At 44.6% G+C, this 19,706-nt stretch overlaps 1 protein-coding gene across 28 annotated transcripts in view; it reads right to left on the bottom strand.

Moving 5' to 3' along the window:
* BIN1 (bridging integrator 1) overlaps window positions 1-18,468 on the bottom strand; it is an 89,544-nt gene extending 71,076 nt beyond the window's left edge. For 5 of the 28 annotated variants that reach the window (XM_038141866.1, XM_038141874.1, XM_038141864.1 and 2 more), the window contains exon 1: window positions 18,257-18,464. In XM_038141866.1, the coding sequence (XP_037997794.1) occupies window positions 18,257-18,340 (84 nt within the window). In that variant the 5' untranslated portion in view covers window positions 18,341-18,464. Of the gene's footprint in view, window positions 1-18,256 lie in introns of all 28 variants that reach the window. The other 23 variants (XM_038141888.1, XM_038141881.1, XM_038141887.1 and 20 more) reach the window with 13 other exon arrangements.
* Between the last annotated feature and the right edge of the window lie 1,238 nt (window positions 18,469-19,706).

The following is a 19,706-nucleotide window of genomic DNA, read 5'->3' on the forward strand; positions in this document are numbered from 1 at the left end:
TCCCAACAAAAGGAGCCTTTGTCCCCTGGTGGCTTTTGCAGGACTGTGCCAGAATCAACAGGGATCGATTCCAGCAGTGCTAGGAAACAGGATGGGGCAGGAAAAAATAGGCTGGGCTGTTCCTTCTGCTCACCTCTGACTTGCACTGGGGGGCTGCATATCAAAGGAGCCTAGCTTTTAAGAAGAGTACCATCCTAAAAAGCTTCAGGCACTTGATATGAGACATAGGATCCATCTTCTGTAGACAGCCTAAATATACAAATCATTCCAAAGTACTTCCCCCTAATCACTTCCAGGCAAGAGGCCTGATGGGAGCAGTTTCCAGAGTCAAAGTTCTGCTTTAATTCACCTCCTGCAAGAAACAATAGGACCTTCCTTTGAAGTACATTTTCCAGCACAGAAGGATACAGCATCCCCTCCACCCTCATTTCCAGAATGGAACTATCCTGCTCAGGGGATAGAGAGAAAATCTGCTTTGGACTGGAGAAATTCCCAAAGCACAGAGGAGTCTTCGCAGAGGCCATAGTTTCACGAATACTTAAAAGCTTTCCCAGGAAGGCCACTGAAAAAGCCTCATTTCCCACTCTCTCTCCTGCCTCTGTACCACTGACCCTCCTTGTGTTTCCTCAAGAATGTGAGGGCTAAATGCTGAAACAGGATTGACAAGCAAACCTCAACTCAAAATAGCGATACAGGTTGGGTCGAAAGTAACCAAAGGTTTCTGATGTCCCAGTCTGACTCACAAGGGGTGGAATTGAATTTCCAAGCAGCACTGCTGCACTTATGCCCTCTTGTAAATTGTGGGGCCATTGTTCTCGCTATGTCACACCAGTGAGAGGGGATTTTGGGCTAAAGGACTAAAAAGGCTGGGCTGTTTCAGTAGAATGTCCCCTGTTTCTATCACTCTGGAAAACACCAAGCTTTAGACTTGCTAAACTTGTATTTCAACAGTAAAAAATTCCCACCCATTCCTAAAGAGGGAGAATCACTGCCAAGCCTTTTTCTTTTTCAAGATAAGATGTTGAATTCCAGTCTCAGCATTTCAATTTTTTTAAACTCTTAATTACACAAGGGAAATGCAGGTTAGTCAGACACAATTTGAGACAAACCCATTCAAATTCAGTGGTTTAGGAACCAGTTTTTTGACTGAAAACTTAGGCTTTGCTCACCAAGAGTAATTTCCAAACCTCGATATTTACATACTTTCTATAACACTTGAAGTTCTCACTGAGATTCAAGAGTTTAAAAAAAAAGTGCAAATCTACTGTTCTAAGCAACACAGAGTATAACCCAATATTATGGAGATAAAACTGTAATGGCAAAGCTCCAAACCAACTTTACCACATATCTTCACAGTTCATGTAACTTCTGGGGTAGGTTTTGCTGTGCACTCAGGACAAACCTGCCATGAAACTGAGCACTGGGTTTCTGAGACTTCATTACTATCAGATTTTTAAAGAGATACCATCTAAACTATTACAAAATTATTTTATATCAAAACTGTTTTTAAAATTAGGTAGCTTTTTGAGACAGTTTCTCAGCCGATGAGGCCACTCCGCAATTGTGGCTACTCTCAGGATGAACTTTGGAAAGCAGTTAAAAGGTTAAAATGACTGCATATTGCCCATATCACTAATTAAAATTTTGAATGAAAGAAGAGCTAATGCATTACTTGTAATGTTATTTCCAAAGTAAGAACCAGAGCCCTATTATTAAATGCAGGCTAGGATCAAAGAGGCAGCCCCATCTGGATTCTGGCCTGATTGCACAGCTGCCACAGGCAAAGGTTAAAGATGATGGGAAGAGAAATTAAAAAATAGTACAATGAGGATCTAGATCAACAACTAAATAGGTGTTACTGTGGAGCACCACAGATCCTGAGACAGAAGCCTTGACTTGGAAGAGGAAGGGTCACCTGTGTTTTGGCTGGTCTATGATTAGAGGACAGAAAGCTCTGAGGAGTTGTTTGATGTGACAGCTTCAGGTTTTCCAAGACCAGGAAAACACAGTCAAAGCAGGGGCACTCTTGCTGACACCAACAAGGAGCTGGGAGCACACACAGGCTCCCAGGGCTTCCCTTGGAGCTCTCTGGGGAAAGCCCTTCTCGGTAGCTGAGGAGGGTATCCCCTCCTTAAGCACTTGGCTGTCTGCCACCGGTGGAGATGGCTGGGGATTACCATGGGGGATTGGAAGGAAGGTGGGATTGGAAGCAGGAACTTGAACGATGCACAGCTGATGCTATCTAGGCCTTAGGTGCTTTGCTAAGCAGATGAAAGGAAGAAATAAATGCAGAATCAGAGCTGATCACCAGTTTCTTGTGAAGGGGAGTATCCAGCTGCAGCTATTTTTTCCACATGCACCTGCAGGCAAGTGTAAAATGCTTGGACATCTTCCTCTGAAACAAACACAGAACCTTCTTCTCTATCCAAAGAAACAAGCACGTCACACAACAGCACTGGTTCTGCCCCAGTGCAAGCACAAAATACTTTCTTTCTCATCTCTGACTTCAGAGCAGGGACACAAATAAACCAAAGATGCTCGCTGAAAGCAGGCAGTCTGTCTCTGCCAATCTTAACCAGCACAGACAACACAAACCCAGAACACTTCTGCTGCAGGGAGCAGGGCAGTCTCCCCCACACCACAGCAGCACTGCCAGGAGGAGAGCAGGCTACGTGCGAAGGCTTGGCACACGCACGTGCTCAAAGACTTTTTCACCCCAACACAGAACCACTTCCTCTTCATTATTTGAAGATGTCAGAATGAGACCTCTAGAGAACAAGTAACTTGGCCATAGCTGTACAAGGAGTACACAACAGTGCTACAGCATAACCCTAAATTACATGTAGGTCAATAATAAACAGTAATGTTTATTACAGAAGGAATGGAGAAACTGTCACAGCTCCCTTCAAGCCCAGGAAAACCCGCACTGAAAAACTGCCTCTGTCAGAGATTTGTACAAACCATGATGCCCTTCTGCATCATTACCTTTCCTTTCTGTCACAGTGGGGCCAGTACTCTCACACAGCCTCAGAGAAAGCACGATATAAAAAAATCAGGTGCTTAATTTAAGAATTCCGAACATTTTCCCTTACCAGTGCTGGGGCCATTGTGTATGGTAGCACTATGCTCTTGCAAGATAAGATTTCTGTCAGGTAGACCAGTCCAGCTGGCTTCTTCAGCTACTGCTGAAGGAGATAAAGATGTTGATTATGTTCCTGGCTCTCTTTCAGCCTTCTGGGTTTTAAACACTGGATAATGGTGAGGGCGGAACAAAAAACTGTTTACACTTCTGCAGTCTTGAGTCAGCTCTGCATAGGCTGTATCTCAGCCACACAGGGGCTTTTCCTTCTAAAAAGCAAGGACATCAAGTAAAAAAAAAGTGAAAACCAGTCTAAAGGGTTCAAAAGAACCTTCTCAAAGTGAGATTTCCTGCTTAGGCAAGACAGGATTGAAGCATTCAGGATGCACAGATGTCCCGAGATATACTAACAGGTAAATAAACACAGCTACTCCAACCCTTCTCTTTTTTTCCAGCACCCACTTGTTACTAGCAAGAATTAGTTCTGAAGCCCAAAGAAATGAGTTGCACTGGTGCAACATGCCCCAAGGACAAAGCACAAGGACAGGGGAACTGACTGACCTCACATCATCTCCTCCTCCTCTTCTCCCCTGCAAGAGCCTCCCAGAGAAGTCACAGTTAAATCGAACAAAGGATATCCTGACTTGTATCTTTCTTTTCTTTACAAAAATGGCAAAATCAATCCAAGCATGACTGATGACTAGAAGGAACACTAGAGAGGAATGACAGCAACAAACAGAAAGCAGATCAATGGGTTTTAGTAAGGAAGCTGTAGAGCCAGACAGCAAAGGCAGCAGAAAGCACTATATATGAATTTTCATCTCTCAGCCTGTCACCACTAAAACAGATTCTGTTTTCATACATTTTCATCGTGTTTCCAACCACTTGTTAACATCTCTGCTTATCCTGGCCAGAGTTTCAGGATAACCTACTAAAAATCTGTCAGGGTTGATACAGGCATGCTGTATCTAACATGGGGTTAGAGCAGCAGAGCTACCATCACTACTGGAGACAATATCCTGTGAATAAAAACATCACCAGAAGGTTACTATAGTCAGAAAACTAAGGGAGGCAGCAGCAGGAGGAAGAAATAAAAGAAGAGTTTGCTGTCTCAACACACAGCCTCTTTTCCACACTTTATTCTCTCATCATCCAGAGACTCCTTACAGGTGAGTGCTTTAAGCATGGCACAGGAGTCTGCACATCTTTCAGACCCCAGTTTCCCCTTTTTGCATCTTCTCCAATAGCTTCACCACAGAAAAAACTTTAGGGATGGGAGGAAGGAACAGAAGGAAGAGGTCAGAAAAGGAACAGGAAGGACTCATGAGCAGCCCAGCACTGATAACCAACCCGAGACAGACCAGAGCAAATGAACAATGCTCTCTGCTTGGACAGCCTTCCCTCCAACTCCAACCCTACTATTTTTTAAAAAAAAGGAAAGGGACATTATTGACAACACAGGGCAAAGCCACTCTCTGTCTGCAGGTTGTGTTGGAGGGCATGGTGACCCTGCAGGTAACATGATTGGGAATATTATGCTCCAAAGCCTCCAAATAATCCATTTATGGAAAGGAGTCCCCAGAACAGGACATGAGTACTGCAGAAAAGGCACTTTTGCTGAGTCTCCTGGCATACTCAAATACACCTGGCTAAACAGCAACTTACTGCAGTCCTAAAACAAAGTGTTCCCTCCCCTCCTCCAACCACCCTGGACAACATCTCACCTAATTTAAGAGCGACTTTGGATGATTCACTTCTGTCTGTGTGAAAGAAAATCATCTTGAGAAGATCTGGCAGCACAATTTTCCCCTCCTTCCCTGGTACATTGTCCAGGCCATTAGCATCCACACCATACAGAATTGTCAAAAAGTCAGTGCATGGGAACACCAAAGGAGAAGACACTGGGACTCTTCACCATCACAGCAATCTGCTTTTCTGACTTCCCGACCTTGGAGCAGGAACTGAAAAAGGCTTTGGCACCCACTGCATGAGAAACCAAACTGGTGCACCATGAACCAGCAGAAATGGAAACCTGCTGTTAGCTCCTATCAAATACCTTGGAATGAAGGTGGCAAGGAACTGTAACATCATTTACTTCTCTCTTTTGTCCCAAGAAAAAAGAGAGTTAGATTTCATTAGTGGGTGAGCTGTATCCTCATCCCTCATTCCCCTTCTGTGCAGTCACAGTCAGCTCACCACGTGCATGAAGAGGCTGGAAGGAGGGCAGGTTTCTCACCCATTCCTGCCAGCTGAGCAGCTCAGACTCGGTGAATTCAACAAACAAAAATAAAGACAAAGTTTTTCATCCAACAGTAAAAACTGATATTTTGCTGCCACTTAATATTACAAACAAACCAAATTAGGTCATGACATTAACATTAAGGATGTGGCTTCTTACACAAAAAGCCCTCAAGTGACTTTCAGAAGCAACTGAGACATAGCACTAACCTCTGAAACTGCTCCAACAACAACAAAAAGGCCAGTAGAAGTGGGAGACCGGCCCAACAGCACTGCAACAAAAAGCCAGCCTTGGAAACAGGTGAACAGTAGTTGTGTGACCTAAACTGAAATCTGAGTAGAAGCAAAGATCTATCTTAAAAGTCTGTAGTTGCTGTTGAAAGAGAAAATTACTGCACCTTCTGTATGTCCAATAACAGCCTTTATAAGGATCACTTTTCTTTAGAAAACAGCCATATTGACAGTCTAGGAAAACACAAGAACAGATCTCCAGGATGCAAGAATTATTTTCCTCAAAGCAATCTACAGCATGTTTACAGAAAGATACAAATAAACCCCCGGTTCTCCGGATGTTTTGCAAGCACTCTTTGCACATGGCCAATCAGTTAAGAGGAAAGGTTCTTTTACCTACATAACCACAGGCTCAAACCAAGCATCTCCTCTCCCACAGAGGGCACTTAGAAACAAGACAAGCCTCGAGATGGTGAACCGGCTGGGGCCCCTGGTGTGCATCTAGTACTGAAACAAATCCTGACATTCCAGATTTTTTTTATATGAAGATTTTAGTCCCTTCACTATGTTGAACATTTTAGGTTGTTTCTCCCTCCCTCTTCACTCACGGTTTTTGGAGTTTAGCTCCATTTGTCAGTCAAGTCTAAATTAAGTGATGCTACAGCAGGAGTGGGGCTGTGACAGACAGCATGGAAAAGCAATCCCAATTCCCTGTCTCCCCGGCAGGATGCTTGGTCTCTGCAGTCACACTCTGCTACACTCACACATTGCAATGCAGTTCGGTGTCTGCTAGCCCGAGGCCACCCAAGCACCCTCAAAAGCAGGTTCCTTTTAAAGGCTCCTGCTACATTAGTTGATTTATCTTGTTACTCCTCTCTCATTTCTTTAGGTCATTTTGCATTATGCCTGCCCTGCAGGTACAGCCCAAGCACTGTGTTTGTACTCTAGCATGAATTCAATGGTTGGTTCTCAGTTATAACCAACATTATATAACAAACTGAAACAAGAATTATTTCCTCCTTTTTTTCTTTCTTAAATATATCTATGTTCCCACTCCCCCATCCATCTCCAAACATTCAACTGATATGCCATGTTCCCTGCAGGTCTAACTCACTGTCTTACTTAGTGGACTTTTTTCTCCCTTCTATAAATGCACAAGCTTGCCTTGCTAAATAAAAGCTTATTAAGGGAAAAAAAAGTATTGGGTTTTATTTATCTTTTCCTGTTCTTTACAGATTTTAACAGTTAAAAATAAAACATAGACATTTCCCTCTCCTATCCTTTACTCTTCCCACTCTTCCCCCCATTTATCTTAAAGACATGAAAAATCCTGTCAAATGTGATTTAAACTTCCCTTCCAATTTTTTCCTCGTCAATTTTATAAGCCTTCAGTCAGGGGTTTACGAGAGTCAAAACATAAGCTAAAGAGAACATACAAATAAGAAGTTGTGTGCTAGCTACAGGTCTAGTTGAGCTGAGCTGGGACAGAGGCAAAGCTCAGGCACCATCCCACTGTCCTGTGGATTGCTTGTCTTTTCCCTGTTCCCACACTTTTTGCTGTCCTCTAGTCCCCCATCCACAACTTACCATCAAATCTACCTATGAGAGGAGAGATGTGAAAGAAAACCAGGAAAAGCAGCACAACCAGAGGGTTGATAATGGAGCAGCAGAATGCAGAACAGAGAAGGAAAAGGGGCAGCTAGAGATGACACGTGTCAGTGGCACAGGTGGTTTAACAGTGATGTGAAAGAGCTGCCCTGGCAGGAGTAGCTACGTCCGTCTAAACTTCAGTCTGTAAAGGCAAGACTTTATTTAAGGCAGGCAGATGGAAACACAAAGAAAGTGCTCCAGCAGCAGAAGACAGGGCAGCAAGAGAACTATTCAGAAGTGGTCACTTCTCCTACCAGAACAAACCCAATGCCAGAAGCAGACACCTGTCTCAAGAGGTGTGGGAGATTAAAAATATTAAGAGCTTAAGCCAGAGTTTTCAGACTTTGAATGCTTTAATCTTGACACCTTAAGCAGATGGCCCAATTCCTGAGGTGCTGAAAACACAGCTCCACCAGGAGACACAGCTCTGTCAGGGTCAGCCTCAGTCTGTCAAGTCTGGGGTGCACAAACTGCACACAGGTACCAACTCTACCATCACTCTGCCACATCACTGCCCCACTGACAGACCACTGACCCCTCAGCTCCTGGGTGTGCTGGTGGCACCTGGTCACCTTCACCACATGCCTAATTCATAACTTTGGGGGCAATTTTTTCCACTTGGTTTGCTCTTATTCAAAGCAGGCAGCTAAAAACACTGCGCTCCTGAGTTCATGCTATTCAACAAAGCAGAAACCAGAGAGAATATGTATTTATCAATACCCTGAAAATAAAGCAGGAGGAAATTTCAGTCTTAAGAAACCAGGTAAATTGCCCCCTCCCTTCTGTCTGCTTCAGCCTTAAGCAGACACCAAACAGAGGCCAAAAAGCGGCACAACTGTGGAGCTAGAGAGTCACTACAGCATAGCTCTGTAGTTAATAAAGCCAAATGGCATCATTTAATTCAGTTGGCATCAATGTGACATTCCAGGCAACAGGACTTCAACAACATCAATGTCTATTACTTGGGTAGGCATTTAACATAGCTTAATTAAACTCTATCTATAGCCAACAGTAACACTAGCAAGAGGAATAGATAGTATAAATAGTGCTGTTTGCACAAATTCCCCTTCTCAATTCCTCTGCCTCCTCCTCTGCAACACTCATTTTAAATGCTGATACTTTTGCAAGAAGTATTTTTATTTTTACACAGGCCCTGACGCAGAATGAAGCGACCAAATCAGGAAAAAACATAAAAGGCATTTGAGGCCATGACTGAGCTGGAGAAAGAGATAGAGGAGCAGGTGCACGCTAGGAGGGAGGGGGCTAAAGAGCTCTTACAAGGCAAAACAATGCTAGAGGGGAACTCCAGAAGGGGACGGGGTGGATGCAGAGCCCTCAAGAGGCCAGTAAAGCTCCTCCACAGGTTCACAACCACCTTGCTGAAAAATGATGAGTTTCTCAAGTCCAGGACAGATTTGGAACATATGGCACACACAGTGGGGCACAGGAAAGACACGGGCATCTGGATCAGCTATTGCAATTCCCTGAGCTGGAAGGTGATAGCTGCAAGGGATCAGCCATGGGGGATTTAGGAACAGTGCCCTCCAGGGCCAGGCTGAGTTACAGAATGCAGTTTGTCCCATCAAAGTGTGACCATATGGATCAACAGATGATCAGCTCTTGGTTCTTCCTTAGCAGCTTTTGGACAGCTCTTCTCCTTTCCACCCAAGAGGATTGCTTTTCCTTCAGCAGAGCTGAAGGGCAAGGAACAGTAAATTAGAGAACCAGGCTTGATAGGGCAAGTCCTCTGGCTGTGAATGAGTGTTAAGTCCATCAGCTTCTTTGCCAGAGCACTTGTTAAGAGTCTGCACCACACTGGCTTTGGAGTGGAGAATCACCATAAAGTGCTCCCCAAAAAGCCTCCTCAAAAATGAAGGCCTCAGCTGGAGTCTCAGGATTGTCAGCTCAGGAGACACTCCAGCTAAAACACCCCAGCTCCAAGTCACCTTCATCCAGCATGACAAAGCAGCTCTTTTCACCTACTACATCCACAGCCTCATGGTAAGGGCATCCAGCCCGATAACGCACACTTCCTCCCTGAATTATTTATGACCACCAAGGGTCATGGAATAAGGAGAGCAAAAGCCTCCAGCTTGGCAAAAAGTTCTAGTCTGGCAACTGACTCTGATATCCATTCACAGAGAAGTCCCAGACCATGAGCAATTGGGTGCAGCACACCATTCCAGAGCTCTGTGATGGATGGATCACATCACCCCTCTGACCTTCTGACTCCCTCCACAGCCAGGTGTCCAAACCCTACTGTCCCAGTCCTGCACATAAACTGTTCTTCCTCTCCAAAGAAAGACAGACAATCTCTTTTTCCACTTTCTTCAGCTATTTTCACAAAAATTTTACTGCTCAAAAACAGTTCTGAACCTTTGCCTACAAAACAATTCATATCAAACTTCTGCAAAAATGCCTGAAAACCCTTTTATGTCTTTTGGAATACACTTTTACTGAAACAAACCAGAATCCTTTTTATTAACTGAAACTGTCCAATATTTACATTGGAATTGTTTCAGAACAGGGAATGGCCTTTTTTGGCAATCCATAATGCAATCACACTGCAGACACTAACAAATAATCATACTGACTGCTTGCATGATGTAGGAAACATTATCAGAGCGAGTACATCCTTTTAATAGCTCAAGTTTATTAACACACAATTAAGCTTGGCCTTTCACAATGGCTGTCCAGGCTAAACAGACAAAAAAAAAAGAAAAATCCCTGCTATTCTTCTACTTCAGAGGTCAGTTCAATACACTGAAGAATGGCCATTTCACTCCTCTGCTGAGGAAACTGTACCTAAGGAGCGTTTTGGTCAGACCCAGAGTGTATTTCTCTGTCTGAATGATTTTACACTCTCCTTGAGCACTGTTCCTCTTATGGAAGCTGCCATCTCTCTCAACAGATTTTTTTCCAAAAATACATTTCAAACATTTTTTCAAAAATACATTTTCGCTGTCCCTCAGTACAATAACTCAAACCCCTTTTGTGCCCTATGTGTCAGGCTCAACACCTGGACCAAGGGGTCATGCTGCACCCACAGTGGGGAAAGACAGTAACTCTCCAAGACAACACTTTACTGCCTGGAAATTCAAAATTAATGAGCTGGACATTCAAATTCCAGGAAAGGAATTTCCTGCATTTTTTAAAGCATACTCTTTTTTTCCCATCAAGGTTTTGCCCATTTTTTCCCCCACAATAACTGTAGAAGCAGGAATAAGGAAATAAGGTTGGTCCTTCCACACTCAAGACTCACAGAGCTGGCAGGATCAAGACTTAAGTAGTTTTTTTACAATTTACAGGAATAGTTAACTTCACCTACAAGGGTACTGGAGAGCTACAAGACCAGCATATCTGTTAAATAAAAAGATGCAGAGATCTACATTTTCTTCAAATGTCAGTCTTTATAACTCCTTGGTATAAGTTTGCATCTGTTGCTGGCACCATTCCAAGTAAATCCAACGGGAAGAATTGCTGTTTCACTCTGCAAATACCATCCAACTCAGTTCTGAGCCAGTTAAGTCACACATTATTGTTCCTGGCCTGATAAAATGTGCAATCAAGCCAAGTAGTACAAAGGAAAAAAAAAAAAAAAACAAAACCAAAAGGGTAAACACTTTTAGCTGTGTTTTCAAATACTGTAGTTTCTGTACCATTGAAGTTCCCTTTCCATCCCTGCTGGCAAACAAGCATTCAGCTCTGCCTAAGACAGTTCCAAAGCAGAGTATTAGCAATTGCCCAGTGAAAAATGTTTGCACTTCAGCTGTATCAACTTCTAATCTCCCTCCTGAGGAGCTAACTTTGAAAACAACTGAGAAACTAATGTGGCTCTTGAACCAAGTTTAACAAAAAGTTCTAAGCCTATTTAAAATAAACAAACCAAATACAATTAATGCAGAATTACCAAAAAGATATAATTTCAGAACAGGTTACCAGCTTTCTGAAACTGCCTGTCAAATCCTTGCAGAGAGGGCAGCACTTCTGTATATCAAGAGATTAAATACAGCCAATGGTTTTCACAGAGGGATTAGCTGCTGTTAAGCACTGCTTTCTCCTTACTGGTGAAGTTTGCACTCTCCATCCTGTTTGGCAGCCTATATTAAGAACACACTGCCACCCAGACTTCTCCTTTCTTGTAAAGAATGGGACAGAAAGAAAGGCAACACTGTCTGGCTTTCAGGACTCCCCCAACAGCACTTCTGTGGAAATGCTGACTTTCAGAAACTTCAACCTCCCAGCCACAGGTCTGAGTGAAGCTCACTCCAACCCAGCCTAAACAGCAGAAAATTCAGTGTTGCACATGTGTACTAGCAGAGATCTGAGCAAACACAGTACCTATTTCTCATTTCATAAAGCTGCTTCATAGTGATTCTGTGAGACCTCTGTCTGTGTCTGTGACTGCCCCAAACTCATCACAAAATGCAACTCCCTGCTCTGGCAAACCCCTCCTGAATGCAAGCTCCCAACATAAGAAAGGAGAAACCCAGATTAAAAAAAGAAAAAAAAAAAGGAGATAAAAAGGGAGAAAAAATAAATTAAACAACTGGTACAACTTCAGCAGGTTGAAGAATTCCTATTCCCTTCCATTCCTTCAGATCACAAATCTACAAATCTAAAGAGAACTACAAATCTACAGAGAGGTACTTTCTGAGTAGCAGCTAAGAAACAAAAAAATGCAAGCAACTTTATACAAGCAAATACAAGCAAAAATACAAGTTGGCATGATGAAAATATAACCCAAAACTCATCAATCCTATTTTCTGCTAATAAATACACTCTAAGTTTTTCTCCAGGAATGTGGCACAGGACCTACCCTGCAGTACTTGCCAGCTGTATGAAGATCAAATGGCTTCAGAGGCTAGGAAAGTGCCCAGGGAAACCTGAACAGTCTGAGCTCCACCAGCCACTTGGATGCACCTGCTGAGAAGACACCTGACAATATTTATTCATCCCCTGCGCCATTACCAATAGCTCAGGCAAATTTGCAGGGGTTCCCCTCTTCTGTTCTGACAGTATTAAGTACTCAACTAATACCATATTTAAAATTGATTTTGACTAGCAAGAAAATGGAAATTACTTTCTTCTCTCTCCCAGCCTCTTCCTGTGAGATATGTCCCCTTTTAGCTCAGCAGAAAGGATGCCACAACGGTATAGGTCTGGTGGCACTCATGCATTCAATATTGTAGTTGCTGGAGAAACCCAAATAAACAGTCCTTCAAGAGAAGGCTAAAACAGCCTGAAGTCAGAATGGACCTTTTTGCATTATTCTACCTGCCAGCAGTGCTCCAAGGAGGCTTTGCTCTTATTTTATTGTTTGTTCCCATCTCATTGCTCTGGGGTAGGGAATGCACAATCTCCTGGTCATTAATAGTCTTACCCCCATTAGAAGCTGCTGGTCTGCACACCCTGAATGGGCCAGCCCACGTAGGGGGCTGAGCTGTGGCCAGCTCAAGGAGACGGACCTGCCTGTTCTGCTTGGCAAATGGAGTCTGGCTTTGTGATAAGTCAGGTTGCCAGCACAGAACTTCTGGGAAGACAGGCTGATCCCTCTGTGTACAGGTAGGCAGCCAGGACTGTAAGATGATCCTTGCAAAGTTGCAGAACTTGCACCACGGGCAGCTCAGGTGTCTGGTCACCATCGCAACAGCAGAAAAAAGCAGCCACTCTAATACCTGCTAACCTAAGGGACCCTCTTGTCATTCCAAATGTTTCTAGGACCAGAGCTTTGTTATATATTTGATCCCAAGCAATAGGGTCTTGTGTCTCTGTCTAAAGAGTCATGAACAAAGGAAAACTTGTGTTATTCCCAAAGGCCCTAGTCCAGTTAGATGCTGAACACCTCAGGCTGCATCCAGCTTTCCCAATGGCTTGGCTACAGCCACTAATCACGTGTGAAGAGCAGTCATGAGGTTGGAAAGAAAACAAATACCTTGCCTGGAAATACAAACCTCACCTAACAGCATGCAGGATGGAGGGAGAGGCCAGACGAGATTTGACATCACACCCTGAGAGATGAGGTCTGTAACACTCTGTATGGCCTAGAGCCTCTTTAAAAGTCCACATCTGGAAGAGACATCTTCCAGATCCTGCTTCATAAACCTGATCTCACAAGAACTGCACTGAAGAGGACTGTTTGCAAGATTAGAACTTGCAGGGAAGATAAAATGATAAGGAATAGGGTTGGGCCTTTTCCAATCAGAAAATTCATCCATCCATGAGATTCTGCTTCACATAAGAAATCTGTCACCAATAGCCAGACAGAAGGGCACCTTCAGCGCGGCACTGTAAGTGCCCTGCCAATCAAACCATTCCATGGGCAAGGAGACATGTGGAGCCTGGGTTCCTATTTCACCTCCTCCCTGTACCATGCAGATTATCTGATACCAGTAATACAGTCTGAGCTCATACTGGAATCATCTGAACGTTAGGGGCATTAATTCAGATCTTCCTGCTGTATCCAGTGCCTGTTTTCCAGCAACCTTTAGGCATGAAGTACCTTTGAGATCTACCCTAAGCCCTGCATTCTTAAGAATGCAAGCTAACAGACAAAGTAAAAAGCCCAATCTTTGTCATCAGGAGAGTCCCCCAGAAAAAACAAAAACAAAACAAAACCAAAAAAACACCAAAAAAAAAATCTTTCCTGCCAGATCAGCAGGCAAACAATACTTGTAGTTTTTCAGGCTATTTGTTCTTCACTGGCACAACAAGGCAGACTGCCACCAAACCATCCCACCCTATGCAAAAGCAAGAAAAAAAAACATAGAAGCTTTGCAGAGACAGAAGGATTCCAAAGGAAAACCAATAAGGAACTTCTCTCAAGTAGGTAGATGTACTACTTCCCAATAAGAGAGCTTACTGCATCTACCATTTTTATAGAAAGACTCCCTCCCCACCTGCAGAGTTTCTACAGAGCAGAGAGCCTCTGCCAGGTGAATCCTGATAACAGCTGTATTTAAGTTTGCTTTAAGGTTCTTGGGTACTGCTCATCAGTATGGATTCTCATCTGCTTCAACAGGGCTGAAATTTTATTCCAGGTGTTTCTTCCTGTGATGCTCCATCTATTGGAGCTTGACTTAGAAGGAGGAAAAATGTCTTATCAGGGCAAACTCAAAATGCAAACCATGGCTCCAGCAAACCCAGTTCCACCCAAACCACAATCTGTGAGACCAAGACTACAGCCCAGCCTCCTTGGACTGTGCGGCCAGAGGAGAGCAGAACTTTGCTCTAACAGATGGTTTAACCAGGAAAACTTCAAACACATGTGGGTAAACATCAGTGGAATTAACAAAGCCAAGAACGGGGAAAAAGAAGTGACATTTCATGGCAACACGGCAAGCCAGTCTGTGACTATAAATGGCAGTCAATGACCTAAATGTGAACCCCTAACACATGGGAGTTTGGATTTCCAAACTAAACCCTGTCAGGTCCCACGTGGAAAACAAAGCCTTCCCCTTTGGTTAGGGATGGAGAGGGAGAAAAGGGGATGCCTTGGTTTGTTGGTACATCCGAGGAAAGACATGACAAAACACAGCAGTCAGTTCATGTCACAGAACACAGACTCCTCATTTTGCCCAGCTTTGTAACAAAAAGAGACTGAGAGACCACCACTACTACAGGATAAGAACTTCCCACACTCAGTCTAAGTAAAAACAATTCCTTTCTACTCCTCTCCACACAAAAAAAACTCCCAAGGGGAATTTTTTTTTTTCTTTCTGATGTCGACTTTACAGTTCATCTCCTCAGACAAAGCTATTAATCTGTATGCAACTTAAATCAACAGTTGGTGCTGGCACAGCCAATACCACCTTTCCACACTGATCCTCCACCTAGCACACAGAAGGAAAGCAAAGAGCCTGATCCTGTAACAGAGTACACTGCCAGCCAAGCTACTAACCCCCAACTCATTTGCTCCCCAAGCTCAGCTCCCTGCTGGAACCCCACAGAGGAGTTACCCTCATCCCAGGATTGCATCAAGTCACCAAGATGCTGTTTGAATTTGTTCAAAGCAGAAACCTGCACGTGCAGGTAGACACATCCAGAAACAGGACATTATTAGAGGAAAATGGGAATTGTGGAAACTGAGGAGATTTTTAAAATTTTAAGAAGTGTTAAGATAAAACACAAACCTTAACCAATATAATGGATTACAGATATAAAGAAAAAAAAAACCTTCATAGCCTCACTGGAAGAGTTTGAAAGAGCTGCAAACACTAGGCTCCCTCTAAGACACCATGACATTGGGAGCATTACATTTTTACACATATTTAAGAAGTTTAGAATTATGAGAAGTCCAGAGCTTAACATCTCAGTCTGAAAATCCTTCAGCTAAATTGAGGATGAATTGATCACGATTTCTAGCCTAAATATCCCAATTAGTTGAAAAAGGTGATATGAGTTAGAAACAGTTGCATGAGTTCCTTCTGCAAGGTGCGTTCCTCTGGAGAGCAGCATCAACTTATTTGGTACATTTCACTGGACAATTGGTAAATTATTGCCCAGTATTGTATTTGAGGCTACCTCTGAGTAGAGATGGAGGTTAAATGGGTGTCCATTCCATTTGTAAAAAGCACAGTCGACCATTCCATCGTATATTTCCTGTGGGATTGCTCAAGTGTCTTCCAAAAATAGCCAACAGTTTTGCTGAAAGGCTCAAAACAAACAGCACTTCTGAAGGAATATCTTACATAGTTTACATAATAGGCATCTCAGAAGGGGAAAAAGGATGTGTACAGTGTTTCAGTGTGAATTCTACACTGAACAAAAAGACATCATTCTTTGCTTAGCACAAGGCTGAAATTCACCAGGAAAAAAAAACTGCTGAGGTCAAAGCCTCAGGGCTCAAGTTGAGAGGGAGATATTCTCAAGGGAAGAACTTTTTTATCCTCGATTCAAATCAAAATACAATATGGAAAAGGAACAGTCAGCTTGTTTAAGCCTCAAAAAGGAAAAATTCAACCCTAGCCAAAATATATTCACAAAAAATCGAACACATTTTTAAGTTGTTACCAGATCCACCTCTGCACACTTCTGCTCACTGTGGGTTTTTTTTTAATTATTTAACACCTGGTCCTTATCTCCTGACCCTCAATTCACCCTTCCTGCCAAACAAACAGTTTCTCAGTTTATAACTAAATACCACAAGTGTAGAGTGTCATAACCACTGATGCTTCCACATCACTTCATATTCAGCTGCATCTCTCCTCACAACCTGAAAGTTAACAATGTCATATATTCCTCAGTGAAAGCCTGTCCTTTATGGGTAAAATACTGAATGCTTCACAAAAGAATTGCTACAGAGAAACCTGCAGCAGTATGAAGAGGCAAGTCAGATGATGAAGCAAGCAATGCCATTTTTTCCTTTTTATGGGAGTCCAGAGATTAAAGTTGTACTGTTTACATCAGGATAACAACAGCTGAAGGGTCTAAAATTTGTGTTAGCAAGTGCTTTGGGGTTGTTTTCCTTTTCTCATCAGAGGAAAACAAGCTGTGCTTTTCTCTTTCCAAAGAGACAGACAACTGTTTTCAGAGCGTGCAAATTATTATTGTCATTCCCACTCCCCAAACACCACCAGGGAGTGAGCAAGGAAGTGAGCTCAATCTTGACAGAAATTTGTGGAAAATCCACCCTAGGAAAAGAACTTGTGTATATTTGATAAGAGAGAGGGCAGGGCCTGGCAGGACACACTTGGTTCCAAGCTGCACCACTGAATATAATAACTCCATCAGCAGGCCCAGGAGCTCTACCACCTACCCTAATGTTAACTACAAATATGGTTGCCATCTGGTGGCTAACACAGAATGAAGTTCAGCATCTGTGACGAGTTCAAGGTGGACCAGATTCCCTGTCCTGTCCCCTCTGGAACAACAGTAGGATAAAGAAAATCACAGATGTGGCCATGTTCACTCTTGTGTACAGCGTAAAGGCAGGACCTAACTGCTGAGTTCCATACTGGATCTGGTAGTCATCGGGGATTTTTACAAGCAGTCAGACAAGTTCGAGGGATGCTTCTAGTCTCAGCAAGTGAGCTAAAAGTAGAGAATGCAGCATGGGCAACATTAAATAAAAGTGGTTTGGGCTGCCATTCTGACCCAGCAGCGTTTCTGAGCAGGGTCAGAGATTGGTACAAGGCTCAGGCCAGCACTGCATTTAATCCCAACTCCTAGATTAAATCTAGCTGCTAAAGATAACTCCCAGGGAACACGAGCAGCAGTGGGCAGATCTGCTCGCCCGCCCTCCCTCGAAGATGCACCAGTCCTTATTCAGTCAATGTCATCTCTCGGCAAACCACTGAAAACCAAGACGAGCGTGCCCGCAATAAAAGCAGCTGATCAATGTCCCTGCGTAAAACGCCCGATAATCCCCACACAGAGCAGGCAGCTGGCATCGCATGCAGCATGCCAGAGAGATGAACAGGAAAAGTATCCATTGCATATTCCTGGCACCTTCTGCTGGCACAGGGTGGGCGGAGAGCAGCGAAAGGGCTCCCGGGATTCGAAAATCCCCCCCTCTCTCAGCAGATCGGCTCAATCTTTAAAGGCCGTACGGCCGAACCACCATTCCAAAATGAGGAGCTCAAGGTCAGCACAGCGAGCAGCGACCATCGCGCGATGCGGGGACAGATAAGGGCCAAGTGTCCGTCTCCCCTCCCTCACCATCTTTGAGGTTACGGATTTAGCGCTATGGCAAAACACAGAACCGCTCACGAGAACGCTGCGTAAAGCACAGCCTAAATGCCACAACGAAAGGTCTCCTCCTGTTGAAACAATAACATCTGCGGCTCCAACACAAGCGGGCGGCGCTCCGTCCCCCCCGCGCTGCCGGCCGGAGCCGATGCCATGTTTCCGCAGGCGAGCCCGCACCGCTCCAGCGGGGATACCCGGCATTCTCAGGATGCGAAGGGGCCCCAGTCCCGCAGGCAGGGCAGGCAGCTGCTCCCCCCCCGCAAGCAGCCACTGCGAGACGCATCCCTGCTCCGGGCAGGGCTGTCATCCCCGGTACCCGCGTCCCCGGACCCGGCCCCGCATCCCGGGGATGCCTCCCTTCCCCCCTACCTTCTCCTGCGCCCGGGTCAGCTTCTTCTGGACGTTGCTGGCGATTTTCCCGGCCGTGACCCCCTTGCTGCCCAGCTCGGCCATCTTGCCTCCTCTTTTTAACGGGCTGCGAGCGACGGACCGGCAGGAAGGGGGGGAAAACCCGGCGGGCAGGCGATGGCCCCGGCCGTCACCGCCGCCTCCCGCCCGCCGGCCGCCTTTTAAAGGGATAGTGCTGCCTTACAGGGACAGGGATGGATGGGGGCCGGTTTGGGACGGATTTCCCCCACCCTGCCTCCTCCAGGTCCCCGCCGCTGCCTGTCCCAGAGGAAGCCAACAGGGAGGAAAAGTCTGGGAAGCATCGCAAGGCATTAATCTTAGGTGGTGGAACGAGTTTGCTGCCGTCTTTCATCCCGCAGCAAAACGCCGCTCTTGTTTTAAGAGATCTGTGCCGTTAATTGTGATCTCTGATTGCCCACATTCATAGGGCAAAGGTGCTTCCCAAATTACTACTGGAGCTTCACACGCACAAAGGGGAAATTTAATTCCTTAAGGAAGGGCACCTGGAAATTAATCAACCCCCTGATTTTAAAAGTTGACATGAAATTTCAGAAGACTCCATCCTTTAATCATTGAATATTAAGGTTGGAAAAGACCTCTCATATAATTGAGTCCAATCATCACCCCAGCATCATTGTGTTCACCACTAAACCATACCCCCAAGTGCCACATTACCCCATTCTTGGAACACTTCCAGGGATGGTGATTTCACCAGGTCCCTGGGCAGCATATTTCAATGCCTGACCACCCTTTCAGTGAAGAAATTTTTTCCAATATCCAATCTAAACCTCCAACAGCACATCCTGAAGCCATTTCTGCTAGTTCTGTCACTCATTACCTGGGAAAACAGAACAACCTCCACCTTGCTACAATCCCTTTTCAGGTGAGTTCAGAAAGCGATGATGCCGCAGTTAAGACAGCCACAATACACGGAGTATCATCATACAATTTCAGAAAGCTTCAACCCACACACAGCAACACCATACCTCATCAGAAGGCTTAGGCATCTGCCCTTCTTGTTCTTTAACCCAACCTTTTAAATTCTCCATCTTACATGCTTTACAGCTGTGTGCCCTCTGTTCCCTTTGGTGGTTGCTCAGTGCCCCTGGGCACTCCATGGCTCATTGCTGTCACTGCTGCTCACCTGCTTCTCACAGCTGTGCCCATTGGGGATGAGGCTCGGCCTCAGCCCCACTCCAAACACCACAAACTCTGTACCTACATGATGAGGTCTCCCCTAAGACTCCTTTCCTTCAGGCTGAATCCACCCATCTCCCTCAGCTGTTCCTCATGGGACTTGTGCTCCAGACTTTTCACCTGCCTTGTTACCCTTCTGTGGACACACTCCAGCACCTCAATGTCTTTCCTGAGTTGCGCAGCCAGGAAACTGAGCACAGGATTTGGGGTGTGG

This window comes from Motacilla alba, chromosome 7 (assembly GCF_015832195.1).
Source record: "Motacilla alba alba isolate MOTALB_02 chromosome 7, Motacilla_alba_V1.0_pri, whole genome shotgun sequence".
In the NCBI taxonomy this organism is placed as follows: Eukaryota; Metazoa; Chordata; class Aves; order Passeriformes; family Motacillidae; genus Motacilla; species Motacilla alba.